This window comes from Sinocyclocheilus anshuiensis, unplaced genomic scaffold, assembly GCF_001515605.1.
Source record: "Sinocyclocheilus anshuiensis isolate Anshui unplaced genomic scaffold, SAMN03320099.WGS_v1.1 scaffold38, whole genome shotgun sequence".
Taxonomy (NCBI): Eukaryota; Metazoa; Chordata; class Actinopteri; order Cypriniformes; family Cyprinidae; genus Sinocyclocheilus; species Sinocyclocheilus anshuiensis.
The window spans coordinates 914861-929791 of NW_015544213.1; the positions used below are offsets into that span (position 1 = coordinate 914861).

At 37.1% G+C, this 14931-nt stretch overlaps 2 protein-coding genes and 1 long non-coding RNA gene across 7 annotated transcripts in view; 1 reads left to right on the plus strand and 2 right to left on the minus strand.

The window, feature by feature from the left end:
• The window catches only part of LOC107697160 (uncharacterized), a 3854-nt gene extending 2131 nt beyond the window's left edge, over window positions 1-1723 (minus strand). Inside the window, exons 1-2 of the long non-coding RNA XR_001635163.1 lie at window positions 1646-1723; window positions 260-413 (exon numbers count right to left, since the gene is read on the minus strand). This is a non-coding gene — a long non-coding RNA (uncharacterized LOC107697160). The remainder of the gene's footprint in view (window positions 1-259; window positions 414-1645) is intronic.
• On the plus strand, window positions 1714-14434 carry LOC107697149 (Golgi-associated PDZ and coiled-coil motif-containing protein-like). Of its 2 annotated transcripts, XM_016497806.1 has the most exons (9): window positions 1714-2197; window positions 7393-7557; window positions 8523-8546; window positions 9823-9998; window positions 10135-10300; window positions 11313-11408; window positions 11524-11688; window positions 12189-12363; window positions 13998-14434. In XM_016497806.1, exons 1-9 carry the CDS (start codon window positions 1916-1918, stop codon window positions 14114-14116), a joined length of 1368 nt encoding a protein of 455 aa, XP_016353292.1. In that variant the 5' UTR covers window positions 1714-1915; the 3' UTR covers window positions 14117-14434. The 2 variants fall into 2 exon arrangements, with proteins under 2 accessions (XP_016353292.1, XP_016353293.1); XM_016497807.1 differs by lacking the exon at window positions 8523-8546 and having other exon boundaries at window positions 1715-2197.
• LOC107697143 (discoidin, CUB and LCCL domain-containing protein 1-like) overlaps window positions 10477-14931 on the minus strand; it is a 55416-nt gene continuing 50961 nt past the window's right edge. For all 4 annotated transcript variants that reach the window (XM_016497800.1, XM_016497798.1, XM_016497799.1 and 1 more), the window contains exons 16-17: window positions 14623-14634; window positions 10477-10487 (exon numbers count right to left, since the gene is read on the minus strand). The gene's annotated coding sequence lies outside the window, so the exon portion shown is untranslated. The remainder of the gene's footprint in view (window positions 10488-14622; window positions 14635-14931) is intronic.

Below are 14931 nucleotides of genomic sequence, written 5' to 3' on the forward strand. Positions count from 1 at the left end.
TAGATAGATAGATAGATAGATAGATAGATAGATAGATAGATAGATAGATAGATAGATAGAAATAGTCAGATGATATATAGATAGATCGGTAGGTAAGTAGGTAGATAGATAGACAGGTAGACAGGTAGGTAGGTAGACAGGTAGGTAGGTAGGTAGATAGATAGATAGATAGATAGATAGATAGATAGATAGATAGATAGATAGATAGATTAATCCTGAACAGCAAAATAAAATCAATAAAGAACAAACTAAAAATTACCTTCAGTTCTTTGAGATGATTGTATCCCAGGTGTATTTTCTTCAGGTTGTTTGAGATGAGCGGTGGTACAGACTGAACCCTAAAGCACTGCACTGAGGCTGCTTGCTCACAGATGCAGTTTTTTGGACAGATGTGGCTGCAGTGGGCATGTTGACTGTAGAGTAAGACACACAGAAAAAGGCAGAATATCATCATTCTGAGAAAACAGCTTCAAACGCTTCTGTGCTGAAGCAGCAAGATTTTAAGTGTCTGAGGCTTAAATAGCTGAGCCAGATTCACCCTTGTGAGAATAAGACTCCTCTGCTTTGTTTGAAACAATGGCTGAGATCATTTTCTTGGTTAGAAAACAAAATTCGACACCAGCAAGGAACTGACATATCAGCAGTAGAGAGTCCTGTCTGTTTGCAAATGTAAGAAACTTGCTGATAAACTATTTACAACCTATTAGTTAAACAAATGCATTTCTTCTGTATAAATGCGTTGGCCTCTCTTTGCACTCAGGAATATTAACTTCACAAAAGTAAGTTTTAAAACCAAAAATGTATAAAAATTTTATATTTTGGACTACTGGATTAAAAAACTACTAACATTACTGACTGTTTTTTTTTTATAGCATAAAGTTTTAATTTCTAAAAAGCTTAAAAAAATTAAATGAATCAATGAATAAATTAATAAATAAATAAATTCATCCATTAATAAAGGTTGGGTGGTGCAGCAAATAATCACAAATCTCTGGTTATTTGAGCCAAATATGATATCATAATCGATTAATTTAACATTTGATAGTATGTCATTAGCAGTGTTATTTAGTATCACTGAGATACTATTGTAGTTTTATTAATATTTTGAATCAGTTTTTATTTTAATATTTGCTATGTTTATTTTACTTTTAAAGTTTTAGTAAATTTGTTGTTTTTGTACACGCGCGCACACACACACACACACACACACACACACACAGTATATACATATAGTTTTTATTGATTTTATTTCGGTTTTAGTTTTAATCAAATTAAACTAAATTAAAACGAAAAAGTTTGCCTTTTTATATTTTATTTTATTTCAATTACGTTTTTTAAATTTAATTTTAGTTTCAGTTTTAGTTCATTATAATAACCCTGGTAGTTAGTTTAAAGGTATTATTATTATTTCATCATAATGTTCTCTAATTCAGACTTACATAATTATACGGTTTTCCTAAATATTACAACTATTAAACAATATTAATAACAGAAACCACGCGTGTATAAGCATTATTAACACTTGCAAATATATTATACAGTTCAACAACTAATAAAATGATAATAACTACTGTATTTATATTATGCCACAGACGGTGTTATCTGCTGTAAATTCCCACGAAGTAATTGAGGAGATCTGACGTACTCAGTAATCGATTCGCTCGTCTATCGACGGCCTTCTTCATTGACGGGCCTCATCGTGTGGCAGACCAAACTAATCGATCCACGCTGTTGATTTCTGCGATCTCGGATTTCCTGGTCAGATGAGAGCACGGAAAACACATCAACAAATCATCACTCTCACTCTATCACATCGGAAGTCTATTGTTAATATAACTTAAACGGCCGGGTGATCGCCCCGAGTAAAGGACTAGTTTCAAGTTATCTGTGTGGTCTCCCTGTATCCGTGTTAAAGATGTCTGCGTCCGCTGGCGGTGCTGTATCTCCGGGCTCGGCCCTCTCACCCGGTCCCGCTGCGGCTCCCGGCTCCGGTATGTCCATGTTCCGATGGCTGGAGGTGCTGGAGAAGGAGTTTGACAAGGCGTTTGTGGATGTGGATATGTTACTGGGAGAGATCGACCCGGATCAGGCCGATATCACATATGAGGGCCGACAGAAGATGACCAGTCTCAGCTCATGTTTTGCTCAGCTGTGTCACAAATCCCAAACCATCTTTCAGCTCAACCACAAACTAGAGGTGAGGAAAATAAATGGATATTCTTCTACAAAGTCTCCAGGCAAAGTTGTTGTTCTTTCGTTTACTGACATAGGAACTGCATGGGACTGACCCACTAGTACTTAGTGTCAGAATAGATGATTATAATGGCTGTTAAGTCTTTAATGACTGATTTTTTTATTGTATTCTACATGAATTATTTCTGAATTGGTTATGAATGTTCTCTGAATTTTCAGCTTCATGTTTCAGATGGATTTCGAACTACTACCAATCTACACTCACCAAAAGTACCATGTAAATATAGCATTGACACATAAATATAGCTTTTACTACCATATACATGGTACTTTTTGAAAGGGGCGGGATTCGCATGGTCTTAGAAAACTTGGAAATATCAGGGAATTTTTGAAGTGTATTTTCCACACCTGGAAAAGTCACGGAATCTCAATATGTCATGGAAATTTCTATAGTGATTTCAGTTTTGCAATAACTGCAACGTTTAATTGGCTGTAAATTGTTCTTTTTTGAGTGTAAAATCAATGTAAAAAAACACTTTGGCAATAAGGAGTGGGAACCCTGAAATGAAAACTGCTCGATAATGTTGAAATATTATATGTATAGATGTCAACGGTGCATCATTTGCATTTTGAATGATTAATTTCGATCCTGGTATTCTGTTTCAATAATGTTCTTGTTGCGTAAACATTAGGTTTTCATTCCACATAGCACATTGCAAAGCTTTTGAGACGTAATTGCAGTGCGCTTCTTTTGGTCAATAAATAAGGCCTACAGTACAGTTAATCTGGTTATCGCACAATAAACCCAACAGGGTGATCAAAACCCCTTCGCAAAGCAAGTCTTGTACGTCTTGTGCATAATTAGTGTGAAAGTTTTACATTTGAAAGTTTGGCAAATTAGCTTCTTTGCATTGTCAAAATAAACCGTATAGGCTGAAAATGGTCAGAAAATTAGATGAACTCATGTCACTGAATGGCCTGTTATGTTCCCTTCAGTCTGCTCGTCACTTCATGTAGGCTGTCTGATAAATAATGCATATGTGCATTGAAATTAATGCACTTGTCGTTTTGTTTCTTTCATTTTTCTCTGGACACACAGATGGCAGTATCTGGATGTCAACTGCATAAACATTAAAAGTTGCCAGTTCAGTATCACATTTCTTTATCCACTGGAAATGCTTTGCATATGGTGCAAACCGTGTTGATGTAGTCACAAAACTAGGTGGATAGCATATAAAAAAACCTGTTAAACCTGCTTAGCTAATGCCAGACTGGTCATTCTTCTGTTTAAACTGACTGCAGTGCATCACATAAATGATCCCTTAACTTTAACAGCAGCATAACATGCACTTATGTGCCAGGTCATGTTTGTATTAAGTATTGTTGCTGCTGAGCTCCACTATCCTATGCTTTTTCTGTCACACAGTTTGGATAATTGGCATCTTGTCTGTGTGTTAGCAGATTCCGGCTTCTCAGGAGACCAGCTCGGGTAATCTGCTTTTCCCACCACTTTTCAAATCTGTTAATGGCTCTTTATCAAAGCTTACAGTCCAATTTGAAAAGCAGTATAATCTTCCACAAGGGAAATGAATCGTCTTTGCCGTGGAGGAATCACTTGAGTCCAGGAGATAAAAATTCAAAATTGTGACTCGCCGGTATATTTGTGTGGGAGGCTGAATTTCTTTCTGAAAAAGTAGTTTAGCAGGTGAAGAGGTCGCACATACACCCACCTCTTCACCGTCGCAGCTGAGCAGAGCAGATGAACGCACGGCTTGATTAAACACTCCCTGCTGTACAAGAGGAGAGTTGGATGTGACAGTGAAGATTACAGCTTCCTGTCCTTAAAAAAGTACTGTAGCGGTACTATGGCACAATGATGATACCATTTCATGCTATTTATGTACATGGTAAGGTACTATTTAGATGGCCTTGTCAACCCGTAATGTGATGCATTGCTGAAAGAAGCAGGATTTTTGATAGGGATTTATACCAATTAATTTTTTGTCATTTCGAATTATGTTTTAGTGGGGGTGCCTTAATTAGTGTGCTGTGCATTAGCTATTAGAAAGTTTTCACAGCAAACATCTTCCGTGTTCGGAAATGAATGCCATTTAAAACACTGCCAGTAGACATGAACATTCAGATAGATGTTTTTTGGTCACTGCATTGCGTCATTCACTTTTTTCGGCATCTTAAAGTTGCGCTGAAACAGAAGCAGCAACAGATTTTTCTTCTGAGATTGTGATGCACATTTGAGTGAAATGGATTATTAAAAAAAAAAAAAATGTATGGTGCGGGCCATGGTTCTATCCATTAGTTGTTGACTGGATGCAGGCAGATCTGAATGTGAGCTTGTAGTTGGTTGTAAAAATGGGAAAGGGCTTACACAGACTAAATAATTTGAGAAATCCAGCAAACGTCACCAGAGAGAAGTCTGTAGTTTCACTGGGAGATCGAGTTATGACAATTTGTTTAAAAAAAGAAACATGCATGGATGACTTTATCGCAATTAGATCATAAAACAACCATTTAAACATTTTCGGAATTCATATTAATGCTGACTTTAATAAATCATGCATAATAATTCTACAAACATGGATTAAGACAGTAAATAGGGTCAATTTTGATTTCATGCTGACTTAAAAATCTACTCCTGTGATGTCATTTTCCAAAGGATCCATCCAAATATCTGTACCAAACACCCTCTCTGAAGGCTGCTACTCTATAAAAGGTCTCGGCCTGCAACAATGAGGCATTTTTCTCTAGTCATAGGCTGCAACTACCTTGAGGTACTTTGGTGCCATCGTTTCAGTTGCATTGTTAAGTTCAGGGAACATATTCGATTTTGCTAGTAGAAGTGTTGTTACAGAGTATATGGACTTACTAGCATTTTAAAGTAGATTGTCACTTTTTATTGGGACGGGCTGCAGTGGGAATCTAAAGTATTCAGAGTAGGGCTGTCAAAAAAAAAATTCGAATTTCGAATATTCGTCGAATAAAAAAAAAAAAAATCCACATTCGAATGCAAAAACGTTGCATTTGAATTTTAGGTCTGCGTCAGCCATCATGCAGCCTTATCAGTGGCGCACGAAATGTGACGACAATGTAAGTGTCATTGCATTTTAATGCTTTTGTTAGCCTATCCAGTTGAACCCACTAGAAACTGTTCATTAAATTTCATCTTCCTCTTTCTAATGTTTCCGCTTCCCTTCAGAAGAGCATGCTCTCATCTGACACACTCATCAACAACCACAGCCATGGTGAATAATGACATCCCGTCCCCATTGAAAGGCCCTGCCATTAGAAAGCAGCTCTCAGCATCTCAGCCTCTTAAGTAAGGAAGCTGCATGAAGGACAGAAATAAATGTCCTCACGTAGAAGACCTACTCATTTATTTATGTGCCCCGTCCCTGCTGGATAGCCAAGGTTAGCTGAGGGACTCTCATATTCAGCAGCAACACAGCAGAGAAGGTTCAATTATCTGTAAGTAGTTGTTCTGAAACAAGTGCAGCAAGAGTAGTGAATCTGAACCCAACGGCCACTCTGAATTAGGGCTGTCAAAATGACTGAAAAACTAAATTCAAATTTTCCACTTAAATATGATCAAAATTAGAATTATGTTTGAATTTAAAAGGCATAATTTCAGTTAGGGGGAAAAAAAGCTGCTACGTCAGCTGCGGCGCTGCTACGTTGTTCATTCAATATATTGCGGAAAATGAGAGAATCAGTGTGGCGAAGATGTTGTTTACATCAAAACTGAAAACAAGCCGTTCACACAGAACGCATATTTATCACATTTTCTAGCGGGGCATCTATCAGCGTTGCACTCGCGACTCACAGAGAGCGGCATGTTTAGAAAGCCATGTAAAATTAATGTAAGTTCAACTTTTAAAAAACATGTCTCAAGACGTTATGGCGGTTTTTCCCCATCCCACTGTATCTCGTGTTTTTAAATGAAGAAAATAGCCTACTCTTTGTGATTGGTTTTCGGTCCTTTGTATTAAACTATACATACATGCATGGTGTTGGTCTAATTGGTTAAGCAGCTTTATTAATTATATAGGTTGTTGATGAGTGTGTCAGATGAGAGCATGCTCTTCTGAAGGGAAGCGGAAACATTAGAAAGAGGAAGATGAAATTTAATGAACAGTTTTGAAAAAAAAGAAGCTTGTTTATGTTTAGGATAAACCTAGGATGAATGAAATGTGACATGGTCTTTGTACAGATTTTTTGGCATATCTGTCTCAGATCTGTTTGGGAAAGTGGATCAGGAAAAAAAACAGTTTTTACAAACCCAATCCAAATGACATTCATATGACATTCACCGTTTGAAATCCAATTTTTCTAATGAAATCCGAATAGTCAGATTGAATTTCAGGTAGTTTCTTGTATCATTCAGGACTGTAACGTCATATGCAAATCCTCAATTAATGTACTATGTAGTGAATGGACATGCATGACTGTGTAAGTTATGTAATGCCTCATGAGTTAAAGAAATCTCATTGTGAATATGAGCAGAGACAAAATGTTCAGTTTTCCGTCCTCTCATTTTAAAGGAAGTTTTCCTGAAAATGTACTCACCCTCAGGCCATCCAAGATGTAGACGAGTTTGTTTCTTCATCAGAACAGATCGATTTAACAGATTTGGAGATGGTTAGCATTACATCACTTGCTCACCAGTGGATCCTCTGCAGTGAATGGGTGCCGTCAGAATGAGAGTTCAAACATCATAATAATTCACAAGTAATCCACACGGCTCCAGTCCATCAGTTAATGTCTTGTGAAGTGAAAAGCTGCATGTTTGTAAGAAACAAATCCATCAAGATGTTTTTCAGGAAATTTTAATTTTTGGATGAACTGTTCCTTTAAAATGACTGTTGCAAGATAGGATCGAACTAGAGTCGTTCACATAGGCAGCATGGCTCAACATGCCAGAAGACTTGCACTAATTGCTAGTGTAGAGTCTAGTCCCTCAAAAAGCCACAAACTGCAATTTTCCTTTTGGTTTGACTCTGTTAGGATTAACATTTGTCTTCATTTTCATATTTTTCTATTTTTGTTAATCTGTATGTCTGCTCTATTCTGGATTGGAGAAGGATGGGTCAATACTTCATACGCAGACACTACTTGAGTCAGCACAAGTATGATTCATGATTCTTGGATGGCTAGTTAATAATACTCTATGTGTGTGTGCTTCAGGCTCAGTTGGTGGACCTGCGCTCGGAGCTGACAGATGTCCAGGCGGAGAAGGCTGTGGTGGAGAAGGAGGTTCATGAACAGCTTCTTCAGCTCCACGCCATGCAGCTCAAACTCCAAGCCAAAGGCGGACAGGCGGTCGACTCTGACTCCATCAAGGACAGGATGGTGAGCACAGCACCACATTCCTACAAATGTAGCAGAACCAAGACTAGGTTTTATATCTAGATGAGTTACTGAAAATTGGCTTGTAGGACACCTAGATCAATTTGTTAGCATTAAGGCCACCTGGATCTTCAAATCATTATGTGGTCGAAAGTATGTGGACACCTGATCACTGAACATCTCATTCCAAAACTATTGGAACTGTTATAACAGTCACCACTTTTTTTGGAAAGGCGTCATTTGTTGTTGTGACACTAATAGAGGAATTTGCTTCCATTGGGGGTGTCAGTGAGGTCTCTGATGTTAGGTGATTAAGATGAACTAGTTGACTGGGATTTTGAACAAGCCAATCAAGTTTTTCCAGGCCCATCTCAAAAAAGCATTAATAAATGATCCAGGAGCCTGTTTTGCATACAGGACTATTGTCATGCCGTTTAGCAAACAAGCCACAGACTATCACTGTGTGCTGTAGGTTTAGTTTTCCATTCACTGGAATTGATGCCTCAACCATCCCTATGTGCGAATATCCATATTCCATGTTACACCGTATGAGCATATACATTTTTGCTGAAGATTACATTTAACAGTGTCACTAAGTTATTAGTGTTTTTAAAGTTTAGGTAATGACAAAGGTTATCTTACACTTGCATGTCTTCAGGGATTACATGGCTGTATGCTTCAGTTTATTCAGCCGTAAACAACGAGGTGGCTATAATAGCTCGGTCCAATAATTAGTACGTGTGTCTACATACTTTTGACTGTGTAGCATAGCTGTGACATTTGATGGTGTTGTAATAGCAGTATCTGTAATGAACACTAACAGGCTCTGGTTGGGTTGGCACTCTACTCTGTCTTCCTGACTTAACCCTGCTGATGTAAGGATGAACGATGATGCTTCTGTAACCGGCCTTCCTGTTTAACCCTACTTCTCTAACCTTTGACCCTCTGTTTTTCTTCTCAATCTGAAGCCTGTGCCTTCAGTGGAGGACAAGGTAAGTTTTGCATTGTTTTGAGTCCGTGTGTGTCCCGTCTAACTCCACTTTTTTCCTATGTTAATGCTGCCTGCTTTAACCATCCCTAATGAACAACTGATCTTTTTGTGTACTAGTAGATTAGCTGCTAGAAGTGAGTGATATATTGGTAGCCGATACGTTATTCACTGAAACCTTGGAAAATTGAACCAACTGATGGAGTTAAAATGAAAAAGTAAAACAACCAGTATCGGCCACCACAAGCTGTTGAGGTGCGGCTATTTTCTGGTATTGGGCGAAATTTTGTGGGCGATATCCAGTATTTTAAATAGGAATCTGCAAGATCATGAATTTCACATGAGGGCGAAAATGTTTCTTTCGCAGATTTCGCTCGAGTTCAAGTTGGTCACACGAATTCATCACGTTGACCAAGAGAAAGCTGATTGGTTTGAAAATGACTCGTTACACTTTTGCCAATAGACTTTTTGACTGTGAAATTTCACTGAAATATCGGTAATGTGACCACACCTTTAGTCATTGGTACAAGCCGATCCATATCAGCCCTGAAGTTCAGTATTGGGACATAGCTAATGCTAGATGTGTCTTTTTTTCACTCCAGGGGTTGTAACAAATGAAGAGATGTCAATCAAGTGGCTTCATTTCACACTATTGGTGAACTTGTAGTAATTATGATGTTAAATCTACATTTGTTACAATTCCCTAGTATGTGCACACAATTAGTGGTATGTTTAAGCTAGAGTGTTTGTTTGTCCTGTGATCTCACCTCACCTGTCAGATGTACTGTTGTGAAGTTATAGTTTTTGTGGCGACGTAGGACTTCTGTTTCTTGTCCTATTGGGCAGCATGTTGGAAAGGCTGTTAATGACAGTGATTTGATGTGACTCTGCTGGGATGACGTTAGGGATGTAACGATTCACTCAACTCCCAATGCGATTTCCTTTGTTACTGCTGTAAACAAAGCAGCGCAGCGCTTATGAACACTGCTTTAATATGAAAGTGACGTGACGTGTGTCCCATATTCTGCATTCAACCCATCCAAGTGCACACACACAGCAGTGAGTAGTGAACCCTCAGAGATTCATTCATATAAAGTCCTACCCCCAACTGTATCACGATTCGTGTAATATCTCAACTGTTTAGAATCATCACATATTTGTATCGACTTTTAACCGGCTTGCTGTGCATCGTTACATGCCTAGATGAGTATACATATTATGGCCAGAAGGTTTGGTGCTCAACTGCTCACCTCTTGCCTTTGTTTGATTACATGTCACAGGAGAAGGAACTGGAGGCCAGTAAGAAAGAAAAAGTGAAGGAGGCCAAGTTGGAGGCAGAGGTGAAGATGTTGAAGAAAGAGAACGAGGCCCTCCGCAGGCACATTGCGGTACTACAGGCTGAGGTGTACGGAGCCAGACTGGCGGCCAAGTATCTGGACAAAGAGCTGGCTGGGAGGTAAGAGGCCGCATTGTTCATCTGTTCTGATTGACCATTATGTGGGTTTCATGTGGCGATTTCTTCCACATAAAGAGCCACGATTGGCACAGAGTTCTGGGTGTCAGTTTAAACCTGAATGCTCTTTATTATTCAGGGTGCAGCAGATCCAGTTGCTTGGGCGAGACATGAAAGGACCGGCTCATGACAAACTGTGGAACCAGCTTGAAGCTGAGATTCACCTTCACCGCCACAAAACGGTGATCCGAGCCTGCAGGGGGCGCAATGATCCCAAAAAACCCTTGCCATCACCTGTGGGGCATGTAAGACAACACATTCAGTTCATTTAAGGTGAACTTGAGGTACATTAGAGTAAACTTTGACTAGACAAGATAATGATGTGCCTTTAGGGAATTTCACCCCAGAATCAAAATGAGAAGTTAAAGATTTCTAAAATTTGCATTTAATTCTTTTATTTATTTATTTCAGGGCTATTATTGCTAATTAAAACTAAAACCATAAAAAACATCAATAGAAATACAAAAAATAACCTAAATGAAACAAAATATAAAAAAATCAAAACTTACTTTCAGTTAGTTGCCATATTTACATTTCTTATTTTCATTTAGCTTAAGTACTAAAATAACTAAAACAAAACAAAATTATAAAATCTTAAACTAAAATTAAAATGAAAACAGAAAACATAAAAATAAAATGTAATTAAATCAATGATACTAAAATAACATTTTTATTTTTAAATATTAAATAAAATTGAGCATTAATCAATAAAAATAAAAATTAATTTTTATTTTTCTTTTATTTATTTAAAAATATATAATTAATATTAATTTAAAAAATAAAATGTTAAGGCCATTAAGATTTTTTTGCACTGACAATCGAGAATCGAAAATTATATTTAAATGTTAATATTGACTTAGCCTTTAAAAGTATATATTTAAATTATTAATATATTTTGGATATATTAAATATAAAGTTAAGATTTTTCAAATATTAATATTGATATTAAATTTAAACTGATATAAAATATAAAATTGTAGTCTTTAAAATTATACATTTTAATATATTTAAATTAAATAGACTTAAATATATTAAATAAACTATATACTGCCAGTCACGAGAATTAGATTTTTCCACAGAACAGCTGGCTACTATAAATATGAATATAATGTCACAATACAAATAATGTAATAGTCTATGAAATAAGCTGAATTATTTATATGCTATATTATTTGTTTGTTTGATTTTGTGGTGAACTATTTTCATGTGATTCGTCCTTGATTATGCATATTTATAAATGTATATTTACCTCTCCAGGATACAGATTCTCTGAAAAAGACTCAGGGAGTCGGCCCTATACGCAAAGTGGTTCTGACCAAAGAAGATCATGAAGGACTTGGCATCTCCATTACCGTGAGTTCAACCTTTGATTTTATATGCAGGCTAATTCATCTGGTTTCAGTGGATGAATCACTGTGTGTTCCAAGATCAAAGTCCTGGTTTGATGTTTGCATTGGAATTTATACAGGGCGGGAAAGAGCATGGTGTTCCCATCCTCATCTCCGAAATCCACCCCACCCAGCCTGCAGAGCGCTGCAGAGGACTGCATGTTGGAGATGCCATCTTAGCCGTCAACAACATCAACCTGCGAGACGCAAAGCATAAAGAGGCTGTCACCATCCTCTCACAGCAGGTGAGAGACACACTTCAGTTTGCAGCCCGGCGGGGGGGCTGTCAGATCAGGCTTAGCATATGACCTATAACTTATTATTAGAACCATGTTTTAATCCCATCCTAACACCTGCAAAGAACCTCCCAAAGGTTAAGACTCTCTGTAATTGGGCTTGTGAGGTGTAATTACTAATAGTTTGAAGAGAACATAACGGTTAAAGAAGAGTTCACCCAAAATTGTCATTTCCTCAGCCTCATGTTCCAAACCCATTTGAATTATTTTCTGTTGAACACAAAAGGTGGTCACTCTTTTCAGTTTAATTAAAGTGAATGAGGACTTGGACAAAACAAGCACCATAGACGAATCATAAGTGGTTTATATGACTCACGCGCATGTCTTCTGAAGTCATATGATAGCTCTGTGTGAGCAACCGAAGGTTATATTTACCTCACATTACAAACACAACTGACATGTTTACACACACCCACACGTCCAGACATTCACAGGTTTTTTTTCTGCAGAGGGGGGAAATCGAGTTTGAGGTGGTTTACGTGGCTCCAGAGGTGGACTCTGATGATGAGAATGTGGAGTATGAAGATGACAGCGGACACCGCTACCGTCTGTACCTGGACGAGCTGGAGGAGGCATCAGCAGCCAGTCACAACAATGGCACTGCCGACCCCGCTTCCCTACAAGGCAAGTGCATTAAAGGGTTAGTTCACCCAAAAATGAAAATTAGCTTGTGTTTTACTCACCCTCGAGGCATCCTAGGTGTATATCGGCGGATGACGTCGGCGTAGCGTGATAAGTGACGAACGCGGAGAGAGAACAAAACAAAACGCCGGTTACGAATTAGAAGTACAAACCGAGGATTTGCAAAGAAAAATGTCAGAGGATTTTGATATAAACCAAGAGGAGACTGGCTTTCCTTTGCTAAAGTAATGAAACTTTGCCTCCTTTGCTCCTATAAACAAACTCGCGAGACTAGCATATCTCAGAGGCGCGCGCGCCGCGCATACGTGCTGCGTCATCCGCCGGAACGGCTTCCGCGTACGACAGATACCGGAAGTGAGAGAAAAGTGTTTATTACTTTTGAAATAATGAATTCACTTTCTTCCAGTCGAAGAACAGTTTTTTTTACAGCATTTATTAATCTGTGTAAACTTATAAGTATACTGTTGTTCATTCTTTGTTTGCTCACAATATATTAATATTGCATTGTAATTTATTTCATACATTTTGTTATTTATCTTTGATGCTAAGGCAATAAATATGAATAAATAAATAATAAAATAAAAGTAATAAATATTAATAAATAATTAACGCTACAATAATATTAATGTTACTTTAAAATACAAATTTACAGCATTTATAAATATATGTAAATTTATAAATATACCATTGTTGTATTTCAGCTTATACTATTGTTGATTGTCAATTCATGGTAGTAATTTTTCATTAATTGTATTTTTTTTTATCTTTGATGCTAATATATGGCAATAAGACAAATATGAATGAATGAATAATGTTATATATAAAATAATGCTAACTAATAATATTAAAGTTAATTTAAAATACATTTTGAAACATTAAAAATGTATTAAGTAATATTAACCTGTTATTAACTGTTAATATTAACTGTTTGGGGTCTCTAAGATTTGTTCTTATATTTATAAAAAGAAGTCTCTTATGCTCAACAAGGCTGCATTTATTTGATCAAAAATATAGTAAAACAGTAATATACAGTATCTCACAGAAGTGAGTACACCCCTCACATTTTTGTAAATATTTTATTATATCTTTTCATGTGACGTTTTAATATTTTAATAAAACAGTAATATTGTGAAATATTATTACAATTTAGAATAACATTTTTCTATTTTAGTATATTATAAACTGTAATTTCATCCTGTGATGGCAAAGATTAATTTTCAGCATCATTACTCCAGTCTTCAGAGTCACATGATCCTTCAGAAATTATTCTCTGATATGCTGATTTGCTGCTCAAGAAACATTTCTTCTTATTATTAATGTTGAAAACAGCTGTATTGCTTAATATTTTTGTGGGAAACGTGATACATTTTTTGTATTTTTTGTTAATAGAAAGTTTAACTTAACAGCATTCATAAATGTCTTTACTGTCACTTTTGATCAGTTTAATAAAAGTATAAATTTCTTTAAAAAAAAAAAATCTTACTGACCCTTTTGCACTGTACTGTATGCAATGATATTGTTATAGTCTATGCAGCAGTTTAATCATAAAAACCAAAGCCTAATGGAAAATTGTGAAGTTGATCTAAACTGACCAATGGTTTGTTTTCTCCTCACAGCTGTAGGGAAGCACTTAGTGAACAACAGAACAGAGAATGGAGATGCCGCCTTGTCCAGTGAATGCCCCTCAGACGACAAGACCTCCAAGACAGCAGAGTCTGGAGAGAGTTCCTCCTAGATTTCCAGACTAACAGAAGGATCCTGGAGACGAGAGAGAGAGGAGCGTCAGGCGCAGAGACAGAGACCAGAAAGAGATTACGTCTGCACATGTATAATATGTAACATACCAGATTCTTCTTGTTTTATGCCGTTTGGAGAACAGACTGCTTCAGCGTCCACTGGAGATGGATGAACCACTGAGAAACACTGAGAGAAGAGGACATAATGTTACTCAGTGGCCACAAAGGATTGTTTGCAAATGTATGTCACCATCTTGCTTTATAGTTGTAAAGAAACAATGACAATTTACATAGACGAGTAAAGTGATGGGATGGAATTATATGATATAAGAGTTTTGATTCTTGATTTCCTCTTTTGTGTGACCTCTCTGTGCATTTAATGACCCTCCGTAGGTGAGCTGAATATGAGCTCAAATGTAGGGCTCCTACTTTAATGATTCACTCTTCTTCTCTTGTACTGAAGTAGATGTTAAAACAAACTACCGTTTGCTCAAAATGTACGCACATTGTTTTTAACCTCTCTGTTTTAGCCTAATGTGATCCTGTACTTAGCTGTCCTCTGCTCTAAAGCAAAGGCAAACAGGATGATGCTACTTCCTGTTTTGCACACAGGGTGGTCAGTAGGTGACGGGGACAGAAACGACACAGCGTGTTTTTCTAATAGTGCACATCCATGTGCTTTCATTTCTTTGCTTACTTCACTGCAAGAACAGAAGTGGAGAGGTGCCATTTAGTTGAGCTACAATGAATTTTGATGTGGATTTCATAGAAGAGATATCCAGGTCATATTTTACCCCAAAGAAAACAATATACA